The 20,112-nt window shown below is 51.2% G+C and overlaps 5 protein-coding genes across 5 annotated transcripts; 2 read left to right on the top strand and 3 right to left on the bottom strand.

Annotated features, from left to right (window-relative positions):
• Positions 1 to 6,875: 6,875 nt before the first annotated feature.
• Positions 6,876 to 9,724, top strand: ALTATR162_LOCUS3022 (uncharacterized protein; the record flags this gene model as incomplete). Its single annotated transcript, XM_043310628.1, has 4 exons — positions 6,876 to 7,797; positions 7,863 to 8,188; positions 8,249 to 8,530; positions 8,579 to 9,724. 4 exons carry the CDS (start codon positions 6,876 to 6,878, stop codon positions 9,722 to 9,724), a joined length of 2,676 nt encoding a protein of 891 aa, XP_043166563.1.
• Positions 9,725 to 9,959: 235 nt separating this feature from the next.
• ALTATR162_LOCUS3021 (uncharacterized protein) lies at positions 9,960 to 11,632 on the bottom strand (the record flags this gene model as incomplete). The annotated part of the gene is made up of 4 exons (XM_043310627.1): positions 9,960 to 11,015; positions 11,071 to 11,142; positions 11,200 to 11,474; positions 11,566 to 11,632. 4 exons carry the CDS (start codon positions 11,630 to 11,632, stop codon positions 9,960 to 9,962), a joined length of 1,470 nt encoding a protein of 489 aa, XP_043166562.1.
• A 1,148-nt stretch (positions 11,633 to 12,780) lies between these two features.
• Positions 12,781 to 14,398, bottom strand: ALTATR162_LOCUS3020 (uncharacterized protein; the record flags this gene model as incomplete). Its single annotated transcript, XM_043310626.1, has 3 exons — positions 12,781 to 13,693; positions 13,745 to 13,843; positions 13,896 to 14,398. The coding sequence occupies 3 exons, from the start codon at positions 14,396 to 14,398 to the stop codon at positions 12,781 to 12,783; spliced, it is 1,515 nt and encodes a 504-aa protein (XP_043166561.1).
• A 506-nt stretch (positions 14,399 to 14,904) lies between these two features.
• Positions 14,905 to 15,861, top strand: ALTATR162_LOCUS3019 (uncharacterized protein; the record flags this gene model as incomplete). Its single annotated transcript, XM_043310625.1, has 1 exon — positions 14,905 to 15,861. One exon carries the CDS (start codon positions 14,905 to 14,907, stop codon positions 15,859 to 15,861), a length of 957 nt encoding a protein of 318 aa, XP_043166560.1.
• A 208-nt stretch (positions 15,862 to 16,069) lies between these two features.
• ALTATR162_LOCUS3018 (uncharacterized protein) lies at positions 16,070 to 17,359 on the bottom strand (the record flags this gene model as incomplete). Its single annotated transcript, XM_043310624.1, has 1 exon — positions 16,070 to 17,359. One exon carries the CDS (start codon positions 17,357 to 17,359, stop codon positions 16,070 to 16,072), a length of 1,290 nt encoding a protein of 429 aa, XP_043166559.1.
• Between the last annotated feature and the right edge of the window lie 2,753 nt (positions 17,360 to 20,112).

The following is a 20,112-nucleotide window of genomic DNA, read 5'->3' as shown; positions in this document are numbered from 1 at the left end:
CTGAACAACAGGGTTATCAAGCAAAACTCAGACCACTATCTCACAATCAAGGGAACAACGCGAGCGGGAGACTAGGTAAGAAGACTGCTGTCCGTCTTTATGCACATGGCCGCATCGACCAAGCGTCTTACAAGCTGCTGCACTGTCACGCGACCAAATCACAATGCTTCCTGACCAACGGTGCGCGCACGATGCACTTAGTCACCTTCATACCTGCAGTCCATGAAACCCCTCCTCCCAACCTACCCTCTGGACTTGGTACATGATTATGAGGTTTGCCGTTGATGACCAGACCATATGAGATGTGTGACATGCTATGTAGTTGTCTACGCAGTATATGTTTGTGAGGAAGGACAAGAAACGAGTGTATGTCGGATTGGAAGAACTTCGGTTCCAAAGTCTCTGAGCAGTCCTGAGTCGCACTACACCGTACCTTGGTGCAGAAACAGATACATCTTGTACGTGTCGAGAGTTTGCGTAAGTATATCGAGCCTGCAATGCGTCATTGGAGACATATCAGTGATGAGAATCACCGTAGGTTGGGCTACGACCGTGTAACCAGATAGTGCGGATGCATCGAAGAAGAACGAGATTTACCTCATTGGGATGATGAAATCTAAAAAAGACACACAGCTGCTTCTTTCAGTTGTCCGTTCGCGAGCTATAGGTCAACACTGTCCATAACCGTTTGTTCAGGATAGCCTCACCCTTCTGCAGTGCATATTACACAAGTTCACCGCTTGCTTCGTGCTCCCGTGGCCCCAGTGTTGAACGTTACTCAAGTTACATAAGTCCCCACACCGGAATTCAACCGATTCGCGACTCCGTTCTGGCAGTGTCGCAGTCGCTCGGCTACATCTCCGATCCCTACACATGCCTCGAGAGAAATCTCTAGGCGTCATCATGAGTATAACGGAGCGCACGTTAAACTATATTCTAGTCAGCGAGTCGCAAGGTATAGTCGCCAACTGGAACTTCAATCCGTCGAAGCCATGATGTTCACACTTGTCTCTATATGTGGGAGAGATAGATCGTGGCGGCTCCTCCCAGGGCATCTATTTGTGGAGATTGGGCCACTGGGGTCAGTATGGCGGTAGTTCATGGAAGTCTTTCAACGAGATGGCGGATGCTTTGGGTGCCCGCATGTTTCCTGCCGTACTATCAAGGAAATGCCAGAGCTTAGGCGGTGACCTGGTGCCACCATGGCAGGTACGTACCCCGGTATCTGTAAATGGAAGATTAGCCAGATGTGGATGTGGTAAACAGAAGAGCGTAGTAGGGCGCAACAGTAAAGAAGCGGCGCTTCTCTCGTCCTACCCTGGCATACGCTCAAAGGAGAACAATGGCGCTCTGTAAGCTAAACAGTAGGATCATCACGATCCCTTCTATCCCCATGATCCTCAACTTATGTGATGAGTGGTAAGGCTGGAAAGGAACACACGATTGGCAGTCTAGAACGCAGCATGTGCAGAAACTAGTTTTTGTTGTCCACCTCCGAGCACCAGGTCTCAAGTGTAGTGCAATGGCTGGCATGCCCCTCGATGTTGCAGTGCGTGGTGTGTCTTTGAATTTGACAAAAAAACGGTGCACACAACAGCAACATACAGCGGCTGCCTAGCCAATAGAGAAGACATAGACTGGGAAATGCGTATCCAAGAGCCTGGTTAGAGGTCGTGATAAAGCTTAAGAGCGGGTGAGATGCTGTGCTCCGTCTGACGCGTGTTCCAATCTGTTAGTACTCGGCCTTAGAAAGTGGTGTGATCAGGCATAATGTGAAGGTGCCAGTTCAAACGCCGATTCTGGATTGCCCGACACAGAAGACTGTCCTTTGAATCTTAGTTCGAGAGGGGGGGAGCATCTTGGAGAGACATTAGCAAGCCGACAATGAGTCCACCTCGGCGATCATGCAATTGGATCGCGTTACGACAGTGTCTGGCTGCCATAATATCAAGCCACAAAATAAACTGAGGCTCACTACAACAGTGGCTATTCAAACAGCTAGCGGCGAACCTCGCAACCAATTGCCTCGGTGAAATTTGAGTGGTCGCGTGGAGGGGAGCCAAGCATCCTTGGCACGCCTGTGGTGGGCGATGAAGCTAGCGAGAAGGGGAAGTCGCCCCGTCTGGGATTGACGCGCATTCGTCCACACGCGCAGAACGCCACACGGGCGCCATGATCACAGGCGGACATGAGGGTTGCACCGATCTTGCATCGTGGCACCGAGCGCCAGGTTCAGTCCGATCGATGTAACCGAGAGATCCAAGCGAATATAGAGCTTCAACAGCCGCCTCCAAAACATCGCTCCCGTCGTGGTGTCCAGTCAGGTACCGTCGGGGCTTGTACAGCATGGTGAAGAGGGTGTGGAGTGAAGATCTAGCTCCGATCATTTGTCTACGACCGAATAAGTCGCTGGAACACTACGTACTCTCCTTCAAAATGCTTTTGTCAAGTGATGGTACTTGTGGGCATTGAAATCAAATCATCGTGACAGGTACGATGGAAATTGCAGTCGATCTGAAAAAAACCCTGAACAGTGCGTTGCTATAGTTCGAGTCGATACGCCGAACCCTATTTGGCAACCTGGCAGGTAGGATCGCAGACGGGCGAGCCATGACCGAGCTTCTCCTAGTATGCATCTGGTACGTATATAACTTCCAGGTATATAAGCCGAACAGGGGTGTTTTCCTACAGTTGCGGCTGACCATGATGATGATGATGATGATGTTGCATGACTCTACCGTCCAATATTTGATGGTCGAGGTTACATGCTGTGACGGAACGTCATGATTGTTTACCTCAGAAGCAAGCAACGCCGATAGAGCTGATAGTGGATCTCCCGCAAGCCTCATGGATGGCGCTTGCCGTTCTCGTCTAAGCATGCGCTCGACAAGGCATGCAGTACCGACATTGAAGCATAGCTACCTGGTGGCCAGCAGTGAATGTGCGCGCCACAGCAAGACGCGCGAGGTGAGGCTGCATGTAGCCGTGTGAAGGAGCTGAAGCGGGCTAGAAGTTGACTTGATGCAGTAGGCCATACCAAATGCACCGACGTGCATCAAATCCTGCAAAGATTCTGTGAAGGGAAAGGCCGGCGACATTGCCGACGGCAGTGCCCAATGCAAAGGACGGAAGCACCACGGAGAGTAGATGGACCATGTTCGAGTATCGCAGTAGACGCTAGACGCTAGACGTTGGCGCAGAGAGAGGTTCCAGCAGAGGCCTGCAGGTCATGACGGCGTGCTTGGACAAAGGAGACAGGTGGAGAGGAGAAGAAACGGGGTGGAGGCGTATGCAGGACGACGTTTTAGGCAGTTGGTGTGTGGTCCACTTTTCAGCGTATGCGGCTCAAGATAGCAAGCACCAGACGTATCGTTCATGTCGTTAGGCAGGGCAATATACGCGATTGGCTTGCGACTATTCTCCGTTGGCCGTGTCGCAGAGGTGAAAAAGGAAAACTCGTGACGAGCACTGACAAGTCGTTGGGGAAGGAGCAGCCTGAGCGACTGCAGGCGCGAACCTAAATTTGCCGAGCCCATGCGCCCTAAGCTCCTTCCGCGTTCCATTGCACTGGATGGCGCCGGATTGGCCGCCGAAAGGAGACGCTAGTTGGACCGCAGCCAGCATCTCTCGATGCAGCAGACTGCATAGGTGCCATGAGGGCATTGCAGCATGCAGGCACAGTTTGGTGTGACACATAGAATTCGGCAACGCTATCCTCGAAGCATCTCGGAACATTCACATCGCGCCTTTGCCTACACCAGGGGCTTCGCGACGTCAAGATGCTACCATGACCGCGGCTGCGGAACGGTCAGCCCGCGTTTGACCAACCCCACCATGTCGTTCCCTTTGCGAGAGCCTCGTATTGGACGAGTGGGAGCAACTCCCCACCCGGCCTGATCGTGCCACGATCGAGCATATCTTTTGCTCCATCTGTACGGCTGCCGTCCACTTTCGCTCTTGTCGGTCCAGGAAGGCAAGACCGCGAGACGGCTACACGCTGCTGGGTGTTGTACACTACCGCAGCTGGTGGAGATACGCTCAGCTCCTCCTGTAGCCAAAGTTTATTCTCCACTGGGCCCAGCATGTCCTGAGAATCAGTATAAGACGGACGATAGATCTGCGTCATTAGCGTCCTCACAGTAGCAACAAGCAAACCCTGAGATCGTTCCTTCTCCAGTGACCAACCCTCAAGCGACTTCTGTTTCCCTCCAAGCCTTACTTGCTTTTGCCAGCCACACATCGAGATACCTTGAACACACTCGCTTTCGAGTCCGATCCTACCTTAGCCTCAATCGATATCCTGCCGCAAGCATCCAGGTCAGTACTTCACCTCGCTCACTATATCTAGTCTTCCTGCCCCAGCATCTTACTCTCCAATGCAGACAGTCGTTCCCGTTGAACCCACGCCTTCCACCAATTCTTCTACATCGCCATGGCTCACCCCGCAGGCTGCTCACATAGCTTCAAGTTGATCAAGTCGGACACCACTATCGTCCTCTGGAATTGTCACTTGTGCCTCGCCCAACAGCTTCCTTTCATCTATGAGTGCGAGCGATGCAAACTCAAGACTTGCCAGGCTTGCGCAGCCAAAGCATAGGTGAGTCCAACAACCCTTTCGGCTAGGCCCTCCCTACGATAGGACTGGCTCCTTCGACACAAGGCACGTGCGAACGTGTTGCAAAGGATTGCTCGTAAAATGCAACATGTAGGTGCTGACTCGTTGGTTGCAGATGGAATGCATAGATCGCCGACTACGATCCAAAGCACCCGAGATCCCGGTACCCAGATGCGGGCTGTCATTGGCGCCTCACGATCCTTCAAAATAATTATACGACACGCACTTCCGATACGATCTCACTCAACATCTATCGCGTTAGCATTTTTACCCTAGCACGGCGTTCAGGCATTCAGACTTTTCCTGTCACCATAATCGAGGGGGACAATATCCCGAAACGGCCAAATTCCTTGCAGGAGTCGACTTTACGACTCGCTGAACAGAAGCAAAAGGGTACCCGCTTTTGCAAGGGTTTCAGGCTGAACAGGGCCTGCGCAGCAAGGCCGATGGCGATTGCCGTTATAACCCGTCTGTCAGATCCTACGTTATTTGGTTTTCCTCAAGCGTATTACGGCCGACAACTACACACGGCCCCTTATTTCCTTTGTCGCTTTACAATACAATGACCGGTGCAAACCAGCAAGCCATCATGTCTTCACTTTCTGCCCCAATATTCGGTATTATCGGGAGGCCAGGACTGCCATCTCAATTGTCTACTTCAAGCTCCATGTACATCTAGACGCCTATCGGTGGGGTTACTGTTTCACATACCCATGGAGCGGCACGCCTTGGCGGCTTAATAGACTACTTCATATCATACCCAGATCGACTACACTGGCCCGTCCAGATTCTGCATTTTGCGGCAGGAGCTGCGGTTATCATTTCGTGCTATACCGTGTCAAATTAGCTCATGCGTATTGACCAGCACCGCTGTAGGATTTCGCCTCGTCCTGAATGCCTCACTTTATACCATGTCCCTAGATTAGCACCTACATTACCTCAATATTACATAGTAAATCACCTATGGGCCTGTCCATTGCTAACATGAGCTTTAGAAGAGTTCAACCCAGGCGGTAAATTAGACGCTTAACGAGTGTTCATCGCTTAAATGCCAACAGCTTTCTTTCTTTCTTTCAAGACCCACTGTTTCCGACCGACTGCGCAAGAGATCTGGGCATGGGCGTGCCGCTTCAAGGGCTCAGCATAATTACAGTTTCAGCGCGCATCTCGGAGGCTGAGAAAAGTAGATATCGCGAGCCGTCTTGTCGTGTCGCAGGACAGTCTGAATCCAGGATGGTGGATACTTTCGCCGCATTCGGGCCTGAAAGCAGTGACTCGACTGCCGCCGAGAGGAGATGTATTAGAAAGGCATGGCTTCGTCGCCTCAAAGCAGAATGTGCCTAGTCTATGCTGATACTAATTTGAAAGCCATCCTATCACACTACATATCCAGCATCACTTTGAGCGGCGAAGCAAGGCTCCTGAATCGCACAAAGAGATTTCGAAAGAAAATCCCACAGATCTATCGCATCCATGTATCCGTCAGCGAGAGCAGACAGTCAATTAGCGTGCATCGTGAAGGTACCTACCAAACAGGTATTCTTCATATATGGGTAGTGATATAAAATTGTTGGTGAGATCATGGAACCTGAAGTCGACGTTCAAGGACAGTACAAAAATGATGGGGGAGGCGAATGTCGCTCACGCCTCCCCTTTTGCCAGGCTAGCCCCGCGATTTCAGCCACGTATCCACACCCAGTTCGTGGCCTACACTAAAGCACACTCTGCATAGCAAAGTTGACTAACAATTAACACCGCTTACTCTGCGTGTTGTTAACTGGTCCCTAGATCTCACCCTGCATTCTCCTTCCCTGTTGCACTTTCCGCTGTTACCTGGCCCACGATGCTGCCTTACGCAAAGAGGGACAGCCTTAGCCACGTTGCACAAGTTCAAGGCGCCACAGCAGCTACACAGTCGATAGAAGATCATGAGCTTCCAATCACCCGATGCAGCATCATGCGCCGAAGATATCATTCGAGCCAGTTGGACGTCTTGTCCAGCCGCACAACGCCGTAAGCAGCCAATGCTGCAAGCCAGGCAAGATGGCCCCCAAACCTTCGAAACGCAATATAGTCAACCTTTCCAAGGCAGGTTTATCTTCAACCCGTTCGTAGCTCCTTTCCTCAGCTTTCTTCTATCGTGACTTCTTTCCGGAAAATTCCTGCCGTCAACTCTTTACAATATCGATACAGCTGCTTCTCCTGGCGAGACATTACAGCCGCAGTGTAACATTGGTTCTTCAGCAGAGCAAAAGCAATCATGACCTCTGTGAAAAGCGACGACACGCAGATTGGCGCTCCCCAAGAGGCCATTAATGAGTTTTGGGACAACCTCATCACGAAGCAACCGGCAAAGGTGACCAAGATCTTTCCGTCGAGTTTGTACGCCCATCTGCTCCCCCCGCAGCGAAAAGAGGGCACTGTCACAGGAAAGAATGCGGCTGAATCGTACGAAACGGCAGCTGCGCAATGTCGCGCTCGCGTTGAACGTGCCGTCAAGGAATGTAAACGTACGAACGAGAAGTTTACAGATGCAGACTTCGATATTGAAGATCTATCGAACAGAAACTGCCTTGAGGGTCTCATGACTTGGTACAAAGACCCACCGACAGCAACACCATCAGTGAGCGCATCGCGACTGGGCAACGCCCTCTCGACTCTGGTCCAAAGTGGAGTAATCATGGGTGATGGTGCAGCATTCGACTTCAATACTACGGCCAAGCTGCTGACCAACAGGTCGGGCAACAGTAAAGATGGTCCGAATTCCGTGCATCGCGTTGACTGGATCTTTGACGAGCCAAAATTCGAACTTGACGGATTCTCTAGCTCCGATTTACGACAAGGCTCGAGTGGTGATTGTTGGTTCATTGCTGCCGTTGCGACCATCTGCAGCAACCCTAATTTGATGAACAAGATCTGTGTTGCTAGAGACGAGATGTGCGGCGTCTACGGCTTCGTCTTCTACAGAGATGGAGAGTGGATCTGGACTGTCATCGATGACAACTTGTACCTCCGGTGTAGCGACTTCGACACCGCCTGGGGTGACCGCTATGACCCAACAAATGCCAAGGAGACGAAGTATAAGGAAAATAACCAGACTGGATCCGAAGCGCTATATTTCGCCTCATGTGCTGATGAGAACGAGACATGGCTCCCATTGTTGGAGAAGGCTTACGCTAAAGGTACGCGAGACTTTTGCTGATAGCGATTACTGAGAGTGTAAGTGTAACCTGCTAACAAACGTCAGTGCACGGAGACTACGATTCTATTGCCGGCGGCTGGAGCGGCGAAGCGGTGGAAGATCTGACAGGAGGTGTCACAACAAAGATTCTCACTGATCGAGTTCTGGACAAACAGCGACTGTGGGAAGAACTGCTTCAAGCCGGGAAAAAGTTCCTTTTCTCAGCATCATCGCCTGGTATGGATGGAGACGACTCAGATGCTCGAAGAGGTCTCGCCCTAAGTCACGCTTATTCCATCCTCAAAGCAGTGGACGCTGAGGGAGAAGACGGCAAGAAGTATCAGCTGGTCTTGATACGCAACCCTTGGGGTAAACGAGCAAATGCCTCCATGGTAAATGTCCCTATACGAATTGCATGTGAGACATAAACTGACGTCGTACACCCAATTTAGGGTGAGTGGACAGGACCATGGTCGGACGGATCTCGTGAATGGAATGCTTACTGGCTGGACAAGCTGGGCCACAAATTCGGGGATGATGGTCTGTTCTGGATGTCTTATAAAGATCTGCTGAAGCGATTTGATCTCCTTGACCGCACGCGTCTTTTCAACGAGGAATGGACTGTAGTGCAGCGCTGGACAAGCGTGCCGGTGGCATGGGTGACGGGCTATGTGAACACAAAGTTCTCAGTTGAGATCAAGAAATCTGGGCCGACCGTCTTCGTCCTATGCCAGGTAAGTGTCAGAGCATCGTCATCAACAAGAGACGCTAATTTTCCGTAGCTAGACGAGCGCTACTTCAAAGGTCTGGAGGGTAAATACAACTTCGACTTGCACTTCATATTGCAAGAGAAGAATGCTGAAGCGGGCCACCACATTGTACGCGCTCGCGGTGCTTGGTTCGGCAATCGTAGCATCTCCGCTGAAGTTGAGCTTGAAGCTGGAGCATACGAAGTTCTCCCGAAGATCGAAGCATCGAGAGACGCAGATGCTCCGGACGCCCCAGAGGTCGTCACTAAACTAGCAGAACGCAACCCGCAAAAGCTTAGGCAGATTGGCCTGAATTACGACATTGCCAATGCCAAGGGTGTCTTTGAACTCTCTGAGGAAGAGCAGAAGAAGAAAGAACAGAAGAGGAGAGAGATAGCCGAGAAGAAGAAAGAGAAGAAGGAAGCAAGAGAAAAAGAGAAAGCAGAGTTTGAAGCTTGGAGAAAGGAGAAGATAGACTTTGAAGCCTGGAAGAAGGAAGAGAGAGCCGAGTATGATGCTTGGAAGAAAGAGAAGAAAGAACACGAGATGGGAGAGAAGGTTGAAGAAGCAAGCAAGCCCGAGAAAGTGCTCCAGGACAGCGTTTCGCCCACAACGCAAACTGATGCCACTGCTGGTGCGACCGAGGACGTTCGTCAGGACACTGACGAACCCACCCCGTCTAATGCAGATGACAGGCCAAGCTCTCCCACTATTCTCTCAGTTCAGCTCGAAGGCTCTCTAGACAAGAACGAGCCAGCTACTGAGCCCGCACTTGAACCGCGCGAGTCCAGCGACAATGGAGAGGCAAACCATACACCCACCTCCGAGGTCCATCCTGATGATCCCGAAAGCGATGACCCCAACCCCAGCAGCAGCACATCTCCTCAAACTCGTATCATCCGTTCACAGCCTTCAATCGCATCTCATCACCGCCCTCTACCACCGCCAGACTACCGCGGCTTCCCAAATTATGCTGTTTCTGGCGAAGTACCCCCTCCCCCTCCACCAGTTACTCCTGCGAAGGAATTGCCCAAGCCATGGAACGCGGTGTGTGTACTCGGTTTGAGAGTGTATAGTCAGGATCCTGAGGTGAGCATCAAATTGGTGAAGCCGAAAGATGTCGAAGAAGGTGCAATCTTGGATGTTGATGGGGATACGGCGGCGGGGGCGACGATGTGACTGTGCCAAGGGAGGGTTTGAGGTATGCGTATATGTATATGAGTATGGGAGGTATACTGTAGGTGAATCAATATGATTTGGTCACATGTCTTACAATGACTTTCTTCTTCTGTTGATATCATATGTTCATTGTTATCGATATAGGGTTCTGAGTTTCATCACATCATGTATTGAACGCCACACCGTGGGCGGTACTGGCAATCATCAATCGCTTTCCCCATTGCCGACAATTCCCTTATTCAGCCAACTTAACGCCGTTCAGCATAATTGCAGCCCTGATCTGAGTTCCATTTCCGACGTCGAAGTTGTCTCGTACGGCCATACCCTCAGCGCTCATCACATCCTGGAAGCCGACCTGCGCACTTCCAAACTCTACATTCTTGTTTAGTAGCGCAATCTTGAAGGCACCCGGGTTCGCCAGCATCCCCGTAGTTAGCGGGATACGGAATGCTTGATCGAATGACGGGTTGAAGATATCGGTGCCGGGAGTGTAGGTCTTCGCCGCCGTTTGGAAGGCCTTGTCACCCCAAGTAACCTTGACGCTGGGGTTGAGCTCGTCGCGGTTGCCCTGAAGTCCGTTGGCACTGGCAATGAGTACGGTGGCTAGACCACAGATCTGGCTGTCGGCTTGGCCTTGAGCACTGGCAGAAGAGAGGATCTGGGCGTCAGTGACAAAGTTGTAGAATTTGGCGTGGATCAGTAGTCGCGCTTGGGTAGCGTTTCCCTTGTGTGAGAGGCTCAGATCCTGTGAACCGCCCTTGAGAAGGATCTCCTTGACAGTGGTGGAGCCGACACCTATGTCGTCGTCACCAGCCAAGTCATCGTCCTGGATATCCACGGAGATATTCTGCTCATAGTCTGACACCAAGAAGTCGTGGGTCTCGTTCCACTCTGGCTCGTGGTTATTATCCACTACGCTCGTCTTCCACTCCTCTTCCGCGCCTACTTTGACCTTGACGTAGCAATCTGGTACGTCCTCCAGCTTAACTTTGGAGAGTAGTTTCCTCATCGTGCTCTTCTTCTCGCCCTTCTTAGGAGCATCAATTCCAGTTGCTCGGGCTACGGTGATACGAATGATACCGTGGTGAGGCTGGTGAGCCTTGAAGTAATCGACGTCATTCATCATCTTGACGAGGAAGCGGTTGGGCAGTACGGCCATTCCATCGATAATACCAAGAATGGTTTTGCGGACTGTGCTGTCAATAACAGAGAAATCGGCAATGTTTGCGGCGTCGGTAAAGTCAAGCTGGAGACTTGGTGTGTTGAGGAAGGCGATTTGTGCTGCACCAATCTGATTTTGGCATCAGTATGCATTCGGGTGATTTGAGGGTGGAGTTGGTACTCACTAGGGGAATGACATTCGTCAACGGGCACAACAGTACGCTAATTCGGCCCTTCATGTGAACCCTCTCGACGCCCTTTGCAACGCATCAGCCATAAATCAATGAAACCCATCGAGCATATTCGAAACATACCACTTTCGGAACCATCTTGCCGTCGAGTTCAAAGTCGCACACACCCTCCCAATTCATATCCATGTCGAGCTTGATGCCATCATTCTTGGTCTTGTGAACATCCACGTTGGAAAAGCCAATGGGGATGTGACCGAAGTCAATTTTGGTGAAACGTAGGTTTCCAAGCGGGCCAGGTAGCGTCGAGGCGAGGATGGGCTCGATAGTCTCTTTGATGATGTTGGAGCCTGCGACGCAGATGTTTGGCCAAAGGTTCTTGACGATGTCGTTGAGGAACCCTGGAACATATGAGTTAGCAAATATCGTGCGGCAGATTTGCTTGTTTGCAAGGTTGAGACATGTGTCGTATTGCTCTCGAGCATCACTCACCTGCTGGTTCAGCCCCACCAGAGGCTGTCAAGGCATCGACAAGAGATGCAGGCGCTTGGTTAGCCATGGTGTCCGATCAATTTATCTTTCTCTGTGTCCAATTTGGTGGTGGTTGAGCTTCCTAGGTCTTGTAGCTCGAAACAGTACTAGTTCGTGCTCAAAGGTGGCAGGGTTCAGAGGGTAGAGAGTTTGATTGAAGAGAAGCTCGAGGAAGGCTGATCACCAGTTTTGAAGCTCGTCAATTGGCACGCTCCACCACGTGTCGTCCCTGTTTGTTCTTACCTGATCTTGGAAAGACCCAGTTTGACGTCACTTCTAAAACGCGCCATGCTGCAAGTTAAAGGTTAAACCCCGCAGTGGCAGTGAAAGCCACATGTTGAAGCCACAGACACGTGTCGTGCCTCCCACTCACGCTCCAGCCACTGTTGGCTTCATCGGCACTTTAGGTCAGGAAACCCCGTTGATTCACTCTGAAAGCATGCCTAACCGTTTCTGATGCTTTAACTATCTGCATCCTAGTTACACGTGTTGTGTTGATCGCCACATCCAATACGCCACAGAGACGCCACACCTTCCTTTTCATCCTCCATGCATGCTGCTGCCGCGGTCACCTCGCTATCGGAGATCGTTGCATCACAACCCTGACCACGTGGAGATAATCATGGCGCTGTCGCTAATCGATCAGAAGCCACTGTCAAACCCTGTAAATATCCCACATCGGTTACACCGAACCGTCTTTTGGTGGCTGGCTATGTGTGAACAACGTGCATGAGAACTCGATTTGCTTTTACGGGCCGCTGTCAGACACCAAGGGTCTAAGATATCACGGGACGGCCCTATTACACCGGTAAGCAAGGCCTGTCTGATGGCTTAAGCTATGTTCTAAGGTTTGCAGGAGCATTTGTAACCGAACTTCATCCTCTCATCTCGTTACGAATACAAGCCTCTATCACATGCACCCATGTCTTAAGGCTTATCCCTCGACTGCAATTGGATCGCACATCGAGCTCGAAACGGGACGCGAGAGATTGGCGAGCGGAGACGGGGAAACGGTTCTTGAGCCGAAGGAACTGAGCGATCGATCTCTGCACAGGAGGAAATTGACGATGGATCAGATTGTAGTGTTCAAGTGGATCTATCGAAAAAGCAAATGAAAGGCATATCGCAGTTCTTTTGCTAACCAACAACAGCCCAGCAGCAACACTTCATCATTTTTTACGGCGGCAGCGGCTTGCCATTCGGCGTCAGTCCATCACAAGCCCTCTCCAACACGCTTGCGTCGATGCTTTGCACAACCTCTCCATCGTAAGCAAGCAACACCCCTTCACCACTCGGCGCGTAAGCTTCCCACCCTAACTCTGGTAGGCCATTGACTGGGTCCTTGGCGAAGGCAAGGTAGTAATCCTGTGCTTGCTCGCTTACTTCTCTTTGGAAATCCGTACCGTTACCTCTCGCGATACCGTAAGTGCCAAAATATAGCGGGAGATCAGAGGAGTGATATGCTCCCTGCCAGAACTGCGGTGAGATGTTGCTGAAGTTCCCGCCGTAAAGGTAGCGGAATGTTGTCGTATTGGCTGCATTACGGTCATGGGTTGTCTGTGTGACAGGGCAAAGAAACAACGAAGCAGTTACAGCATCTGCTTGGGCCTGATCAGGACCGTACGTTTGATTGTACGGAGGAAATGCGATACCCTCGTTGGTTGTAGTACCGATAATCGCCGGTTTGCGCGTGAAATTTCCAGCAAGAGCGCGTGCCGTGTAGTTTGCGAAAACCGTGCGGTCGTCGACTACTGGAACAAACCTTAGAGCAGGTGTCGTGCCATTGTCGGAGTATCCCTTCAGGAACAACTCGATGTCGCTGGACTCGATCTTGCGCAGGCAATTGATTTCAGCATCTGGGTCGGCATCGTCACAACCAAAATGCTGAGCGACGAATGTGAAGTTTGATTGCTGAGTATCAGCGCTAGCGATTGACAAGAAAGCTGATCCGGAGTTCATAATCAAGCCTGAAACGATTGGGTCCTCCGGGTAAGCGAAGTTGTAGTAGTCGACAGAGATCGCGCCTGCAGACTGGCCCCAGAGAGTAATACGGTCTGGATCACCCCCAAATTTACCGATGTTGTCGCGGCTGGAATGAGTAAGTTTCTGCTTTATCTAAATTTTACTTCTGAGCACTTACATCCATTCAAGAGCGAGACGCTGATCCAAGAAGGCCAGATTTTGCTCGTCATCCGCAAGGGCTTTGGCATTAGGGAAGCCGAATATATTCAAACGGTAGCTGTAGTTTTGGTTAATTGCATGTCACATCGTATACGCCTATTTAGACTTACTTGATTCCAACGACAATATGATCTCCAGATCTTTCTACCCATCTGGCAGGAATCTGGTAGGGCACCGTGGGTCCGCCGGTCACAAAACCCCCACCATGAATCCAGACCACCACCGGTAACGGCTCTTCGCATTGTTCCAAAGGAGCCCAGACGTTGAGGTTTAGGCAGTCCTCTCCTTGGTAGTCCCGCGGCGAGATGATGAACTCCGGCGCATCCGTGAGCCAGACATTAGGTGCATCGCCCTCAAACTGAGGACAAGCATGGCCTAGAGATGTCGCTTTAATTGTTTCATTCTCTCTTGACTTTGGAGCTGGAGGTAGCCATCGCCGTGCTCCTACGGGCTGTTCCGCAAACGGTATACCGAGGTACTGTGCAACATTTGGTGTGATGTCATCTGTAAAGCCTTGAACTGGTCCGGAAGACGTGTCAATGTCCAAAGAGCTAACAGCAGTCACAGCTTGAAGCTGACTGAGTCCGAGGAGAAGTGCTGCAGCGAGCGCCATGATGGATTGAAGGATTGCTGAGTTGCAGGTCGCTTCTACCCCATCATCGTAATTTGTACTTTTCCCAATGCCTCAAAGGACTACAGATCAACATCGTCGCTAGTCATGTCATAGCCCCATGCACTGCATCGGGGCTCTTGGACCGATGGGGTTGCGATGCAGGGTTTTCACTGAACTCTTGGATGCTGTCACCGCCATTGCGATACTCTGAGCTCTTTCACAGTGAGAAAGAGATAAAACACAAGAGCAAACCGAAAGTCTTCAAAACACATCCTAATGACGATGCATGGTCGTGATGGCCCTCCATACTTCGTCTTGACGAAGTACAAGCTCGGCCGATGATAATCCGGGGCAAGCGCCGTTCCCCACACTTTCCCCACTCTGTACTCGGTATCGTCACCGAACGGGCAACCATCATAAGTGCGGCATGTTCCAACGGCTTTACGAGGTCAGACCTCGGGAACCCAAGCCTTACCCTGATTCAAGCTCGTTGTTCGGAATTCAACATGAAAGTTCTTATTACTGGAGCCGGCGGTTTTGTCGGCCAGATCCTGGCAAAAAGACTCGTCGAAACAAACACCGCCGATGCACTCATCTTAGCCGACGTTAATCCACCTCCAAATCCAACATCGTCGCAAAGCGTACAATGTACGGCGGCAGACCTCACTTCACTATCAGCTTGCGAGGACCTCATCGCTCAAGAACCAGATGCTGTGTATATTCTCCACGGCATCATGTCGAGCGGTAGCGAAGCAAACCTCGAGCTAGGCCTAAAAGTTAACTTTGAGTCTGTGCGCCAACTACTAGACACAATTCGGACCAAGCGACCAGGGATCAAAGTGGTGTTCACCTCTTCTTGCGCAGTTTTTGGTCGAAAGGCAGTGGAGAATGTCGCAACAGAGACGGATATCGTGCCGATGCCCGAGTCCAGCTATGGCACTCAGAAGCTCATGATTGAGTTTCTCCTCAATGACTACTCGCGACGCGGGCTCATTGACGGACGTGTCGTTCGTCTACCGACTGTCTTTGTGAGAGCCGGCGCACCTACTGCTGCAGCTTCGTCATTCGTCTCGGGTATCATACGTGAGCCAGTACATGGGCAGGAGTCGGAGTTACCAGTCGACCCAAGTATTGGTATCTGGCTTACTTCGCCGCGCACGTTGGCGACAAATCTCGTACATGCTATCAAGGTACCAGCGGAGAAGTTCGGGCACTTCAGGCAGGTACTGCTACCAGGTTATACAGCTACGAGCGGAGAGATCTTGGATGCTCTAGAAAAGGTCGCGGGTAAGGAGACAAGAGCTTTGGTAAAGGAGAAAAGGGATGAGACGACACAGAGGATCGTATTAAGCTGGCCGGCGAAGTACGACACTGCGAGAGCGAGAGAACTGGGTTTTAGTGAAGACGTTGGGCTTGAACAGACGATTCGCGATTTCATTGATGGAGAGAAGCAAAAAGCGTAACAACAGGATCTATCGACGGCTTCGCCTAGCAAATACGCATATGTTAGACATGCAGCTTCATGGAGGACACAGATGAAGTTGGCACAAAGAGTTGGTCAAGTGTCGTAGCAAATCGTTCATTCATTCTTTACTAATTATTGAATGCTTGAAATATCTCATCTTACTAACCACTCCAACTATCTTCCCACTATCTTCCATTTCGTCCATTCTAACCGTAGACAGGCGACTTGGTGTAACCAGGGAACTGCTGAAGAAGCTTCTTGTCGAGAGTCGCCAACTTTGGGCAACCCAACTGTCCGACAAGACCCCCAACGGCACTGGTGAGCGCATTGAGAGGTCCGAGAAGGATGTCTGGTTTGGCTTGTGCGGAGGCTTGGTAGACGAAGCAGCCGAGGTTGTTTCCCTCGAGGAGTGACGCACCGTTGAAGACACCACCAGTCAAATCGGCGACGTCGACACCGACGAAAGAGTTGGGTGTACCTGTATTTCCGCCAATATCGAGGAACTTGGGGTGGAGAACAGCAGCGTTGACAGCATCTGCAAGGAAGTATGTGGTCTCATAGGGGTACTCAAGAGCACGTCGGTACCAGTTCTCTGGGATGCGCTCTCCGCCTTGCACTGCTTTGTAGTTTCCATTGGTACCCTGAATACCGAACCATGACTGAATGACATCGTAAGGAAGAATACCAGTGGGGTTCTCAGCAGTATGGTTGGCCATGAAGCGGAAGATGAAGGTGTACGCAGCAGGTTGCACCAACACACCGGAGAATGGTCCGTTGAAAAAGTTGGGGTTGGTTTGCTTCTGCACATCGAAGCGATGGCTTCTGAAGCTAGTTAAGCTTTCGATAGTGACTACACCACCAGGTGAGTAGTCAATTAACTCCTGGAACTGGCTAGTGACAGTCTTGTAGTTGTTACCGGCCTGGTAAAGATCGGGTCGTGTTGGCGAGGCATCGGCTTCGTATTTATTATGCGAACCGCTCAGACCGTTACCTAGGATACCTGTCGGGCCTCCTTGAGCAAGGGATGGTGTGCCACCGATAGACCAGTTCAACAGGTCGCCATCAAGGGCGCCACCGAGAACTGAGAGGAAGGTCGCAAGGACGGGACCCATGCCTACGACCTTCTGCGTTACCTCGATGTATTGTGCAACATTGGCGTATCCGTTGTGGGGAAGGAAGTTGTGGTTGGCGAAGGCGTTGAGACCGGGGCATGGCCCTCTGAGGTCGTTCGGTCCAGGTGCAACATACTCATGACCGCTGCCAGCACTAATGTTGATGTATTGTGCCTTCGCGTTGAAGATGGGTACTGGCTCAAAGATAGCTGTCGCGGCACCGGCACCGGCTTGACGTCCTTCCACCTTCATCAACCTCGCAGCCTCTTCGGCGCGCTTGAGGAGCTCAGGATCATGTCCAGCAGCATCGAGAATGGCAGTTGGCCAGGCGGAGGCGAGAGGCGCCGCGGCAATCAAAGCCAAGTGAAGAGAAGAGAAATGCATGTTTGTGATTGATGGGTAGACTTGATGTTGATAATGAAGTGTAGACGGAATGGTTGGGCATACTACATACTACTCTACATGCACGCATTCAGCAGTTGCTATCGCGTCTCTTGTCACCCAGTATCTTGAATGACGTGCATTGGCGACGTGTGAAAGAACCGCGGTTGACCAGCTTGCTGAACAGGACCCCGCTGTCGATCTCTGTAGTCGATAGTACACAACGTGTGCCGGTCATGTCTCAGGGACGCTTTTGGTCGTGAAGGGCCGGGAATAGCTGACAACCCATCGTCTCTGATTCGTGGCTCGTTCTCCAACTGAACCTTAGAGGTCGAACTATTACACATGAGTCCGGGGTAGTGCCCGAAAGAAAGGATCAGATGGTGGAGAGTGTGGGACTGTGGCTAATGTTAAGCAAACGCCACCCACGCCGAACGTGAGCCATCTACGAAATTCGTGACGCTAACGTCCTTGAGATTCTAAGACCTGACTGAAATCTATATGCAGGATGCGGTAGTTGGCGGTACTTGCCAGGGGTACAGGCCGGATGTAGGCCAACCCGGGCCAACAGGATAAAAGCCCTATCCAATCATGGGTAACGGCGATCTTCCTTCATCCCAAAGCGATGGGGGATCTGCAAAAGGTTGCCGTCTGGTGTCATTCAGACAACTCTGGCCGCTATCTGTCAACCAACTTGGGGGTAAAAATATGGAAAGTTGCCTCGGCCAAAGCGCACTGTACCAATGGCGATAGAGTTAATGGTAAACTCTCTCCCTCTCCGCCTATGCTGCCAGGGTAATATGTCCAGACTCTTGAACGATCGTGAGGCATACTAACGGAAGACTAGTGTCTTTGGGTCATTGACGAAGGCGCTCTTGCAAAACTGTGTGGCTATGAAGCGGGTTGCGCAAAATGACGAGCAGAGTTGCAGCACAACGCTACGTTACCGGCGGAAGTCGGCTGGATAACTCCAACAATGACCCTTTACCAGGCATCTTGTGTTGTTTCCCTGCCACAAAAAATGCGTTTGGGCAGAGAATTGTTAGATGCCACCTTACTTTGTTATGATTCAGAAACACTAGCACTTTTCGTTCGCTCGAACTTGGAAGCTCCACAGGCTCTTGCCCATTTGCCCCGGTCTACCGAAGCCGATTCCTCCCGTCAGGAGTGTCACCACGTCAAACGTCGCCGATATCCATAGCATGACTGGGAAGTACCATGTGAGCATATGGCAAAAATGGTCTCATCAAAGTGTGCGCTGTCATCGAGCATGAGTCTATGGCCAATTAGAGTGTTGCGTTTCAAGCGCAATTATAGACACCACCAGACAACATAGCACCATGCCCTCGGTAAGGACCAAAGTTAAGGAAGGTTCATGGTACCAATAGACTGAAAAGCTCTTCATCCCCCCCTGTGGACATCGAAGTAGCGTCTAGATCTTTGTCGATTGATGTAGAGCTCTGAGATTGGGTTTGGCGGGAGCGTCAGAAGCGTCATGACATCAGTGAGATGGTTCAACATTCTGGTGGCGTTTTTCATTGATGCCGTTGTAACTTCTCGACCGCACGTAACATGGCAGTCTCCGCGGCCAGGATATCTTGAAGACCTTGAATTTGTCTCTGTGACACTACCCATCGCGCGATGGCCAAGAAGCACAACCGAGTGATCCTACACTTTCATGAAGTTTGTTTACACCGGGGAGTTGAGACTGAATCATACTTTCCAATGACGCAAAAGTCATCTATGAGTGAGATACGTATGCCCGCACAGTCTACACAGTCCATCACCTCCATAAATACAGTCTTTAACTCCTCCTCGATGGTCGCTGCCCCCATGAACAAGCTCCTCTGAATTTGACACAGTTTGAATAAAGCTGTTCCTACCCACATGTCCCAAACTGCGGCTGGCAACCCCACGACAACCTACAGTAGTCATCCTGCCCATTGCCACACCATCCATAGCTTGAACAGCATCTCCCGAAAGTACTACCCGTACAAGTCTGGCCATTCCCATCTGCTCCACACCTTCCATTAGTACTGACATTGGTCGGGATAGGCGCTGCAGAAGAGGTCGGACTAGGCGTTGGTGTCGGCGTTGGAGTGGGAGTGGGAGTCGGTGTGGGCGATGGCCTGGTTGAAGAACTGCTGGGGGGAACAGGGATAGGGACAGAGGAAGAAGAGCCCGGCGGCGGTGGTACCACACCACCGCAAGTTCCAAAGCCGAGGCGACATCCAGTGCCGCAGAAGTCAAGGGAGTTACCGCAGTAATAGTACTCCGAGCAGCAATTTCCGAAGACGGACCCTGCACATGTTGTTGCATTTCCGCATTGTCCATTTGTGGAGGGGATCAGGGTGCCGGAGGGGAGTGGCGGTAGAGCCGATGAGCTTGAGGGGACAGTGATTGAGCTTGTGGGCGGCAGTGGCGTGGGAGTTGGCGTTGGTGTGGGTGTAGGCGTAGGCGTAGTGGTAGGCTCTGGTGCTGCATCACCACATCTTCCGAAGTCAGGTTGGCATCCGACAATGACGCCGCAGTGCTAAAATAACCTAAGTCAACATGTAGAACATCGAGGTCTAGGGACATCGCGCACCTCAAACTCAGATCCACAGTAACCATAACTGGAGCAGCATTGATTACCACCACATCTCTGATTACTGAAATCCGCACCGCAACGTCCTACCGCTTGACGAGGCAACAAGTGGTGAAAAGACTGAGAGTAGAGATTTGGTGTTGTCGCATTACGCTTCTCGGACTGTAGT

This window comes from Alternaria atra (assembly GCF_907166805.1).
Source record: "Alternaria atra isolate CS162 genome assembly, contig: 22, whole genome shotgun sequence".
Taxonomy (NCBI): Eukaryota; Fungi; Ascomycota; class Dothideomycetes; order Pleosporales; family Pleosporaceae; genus Alternaria; species Alternaria atra.
Note: the sequence above shows the minus strand (reverse complement) of the source record. Positions and strands in the feature narration are given on the sequence as shown.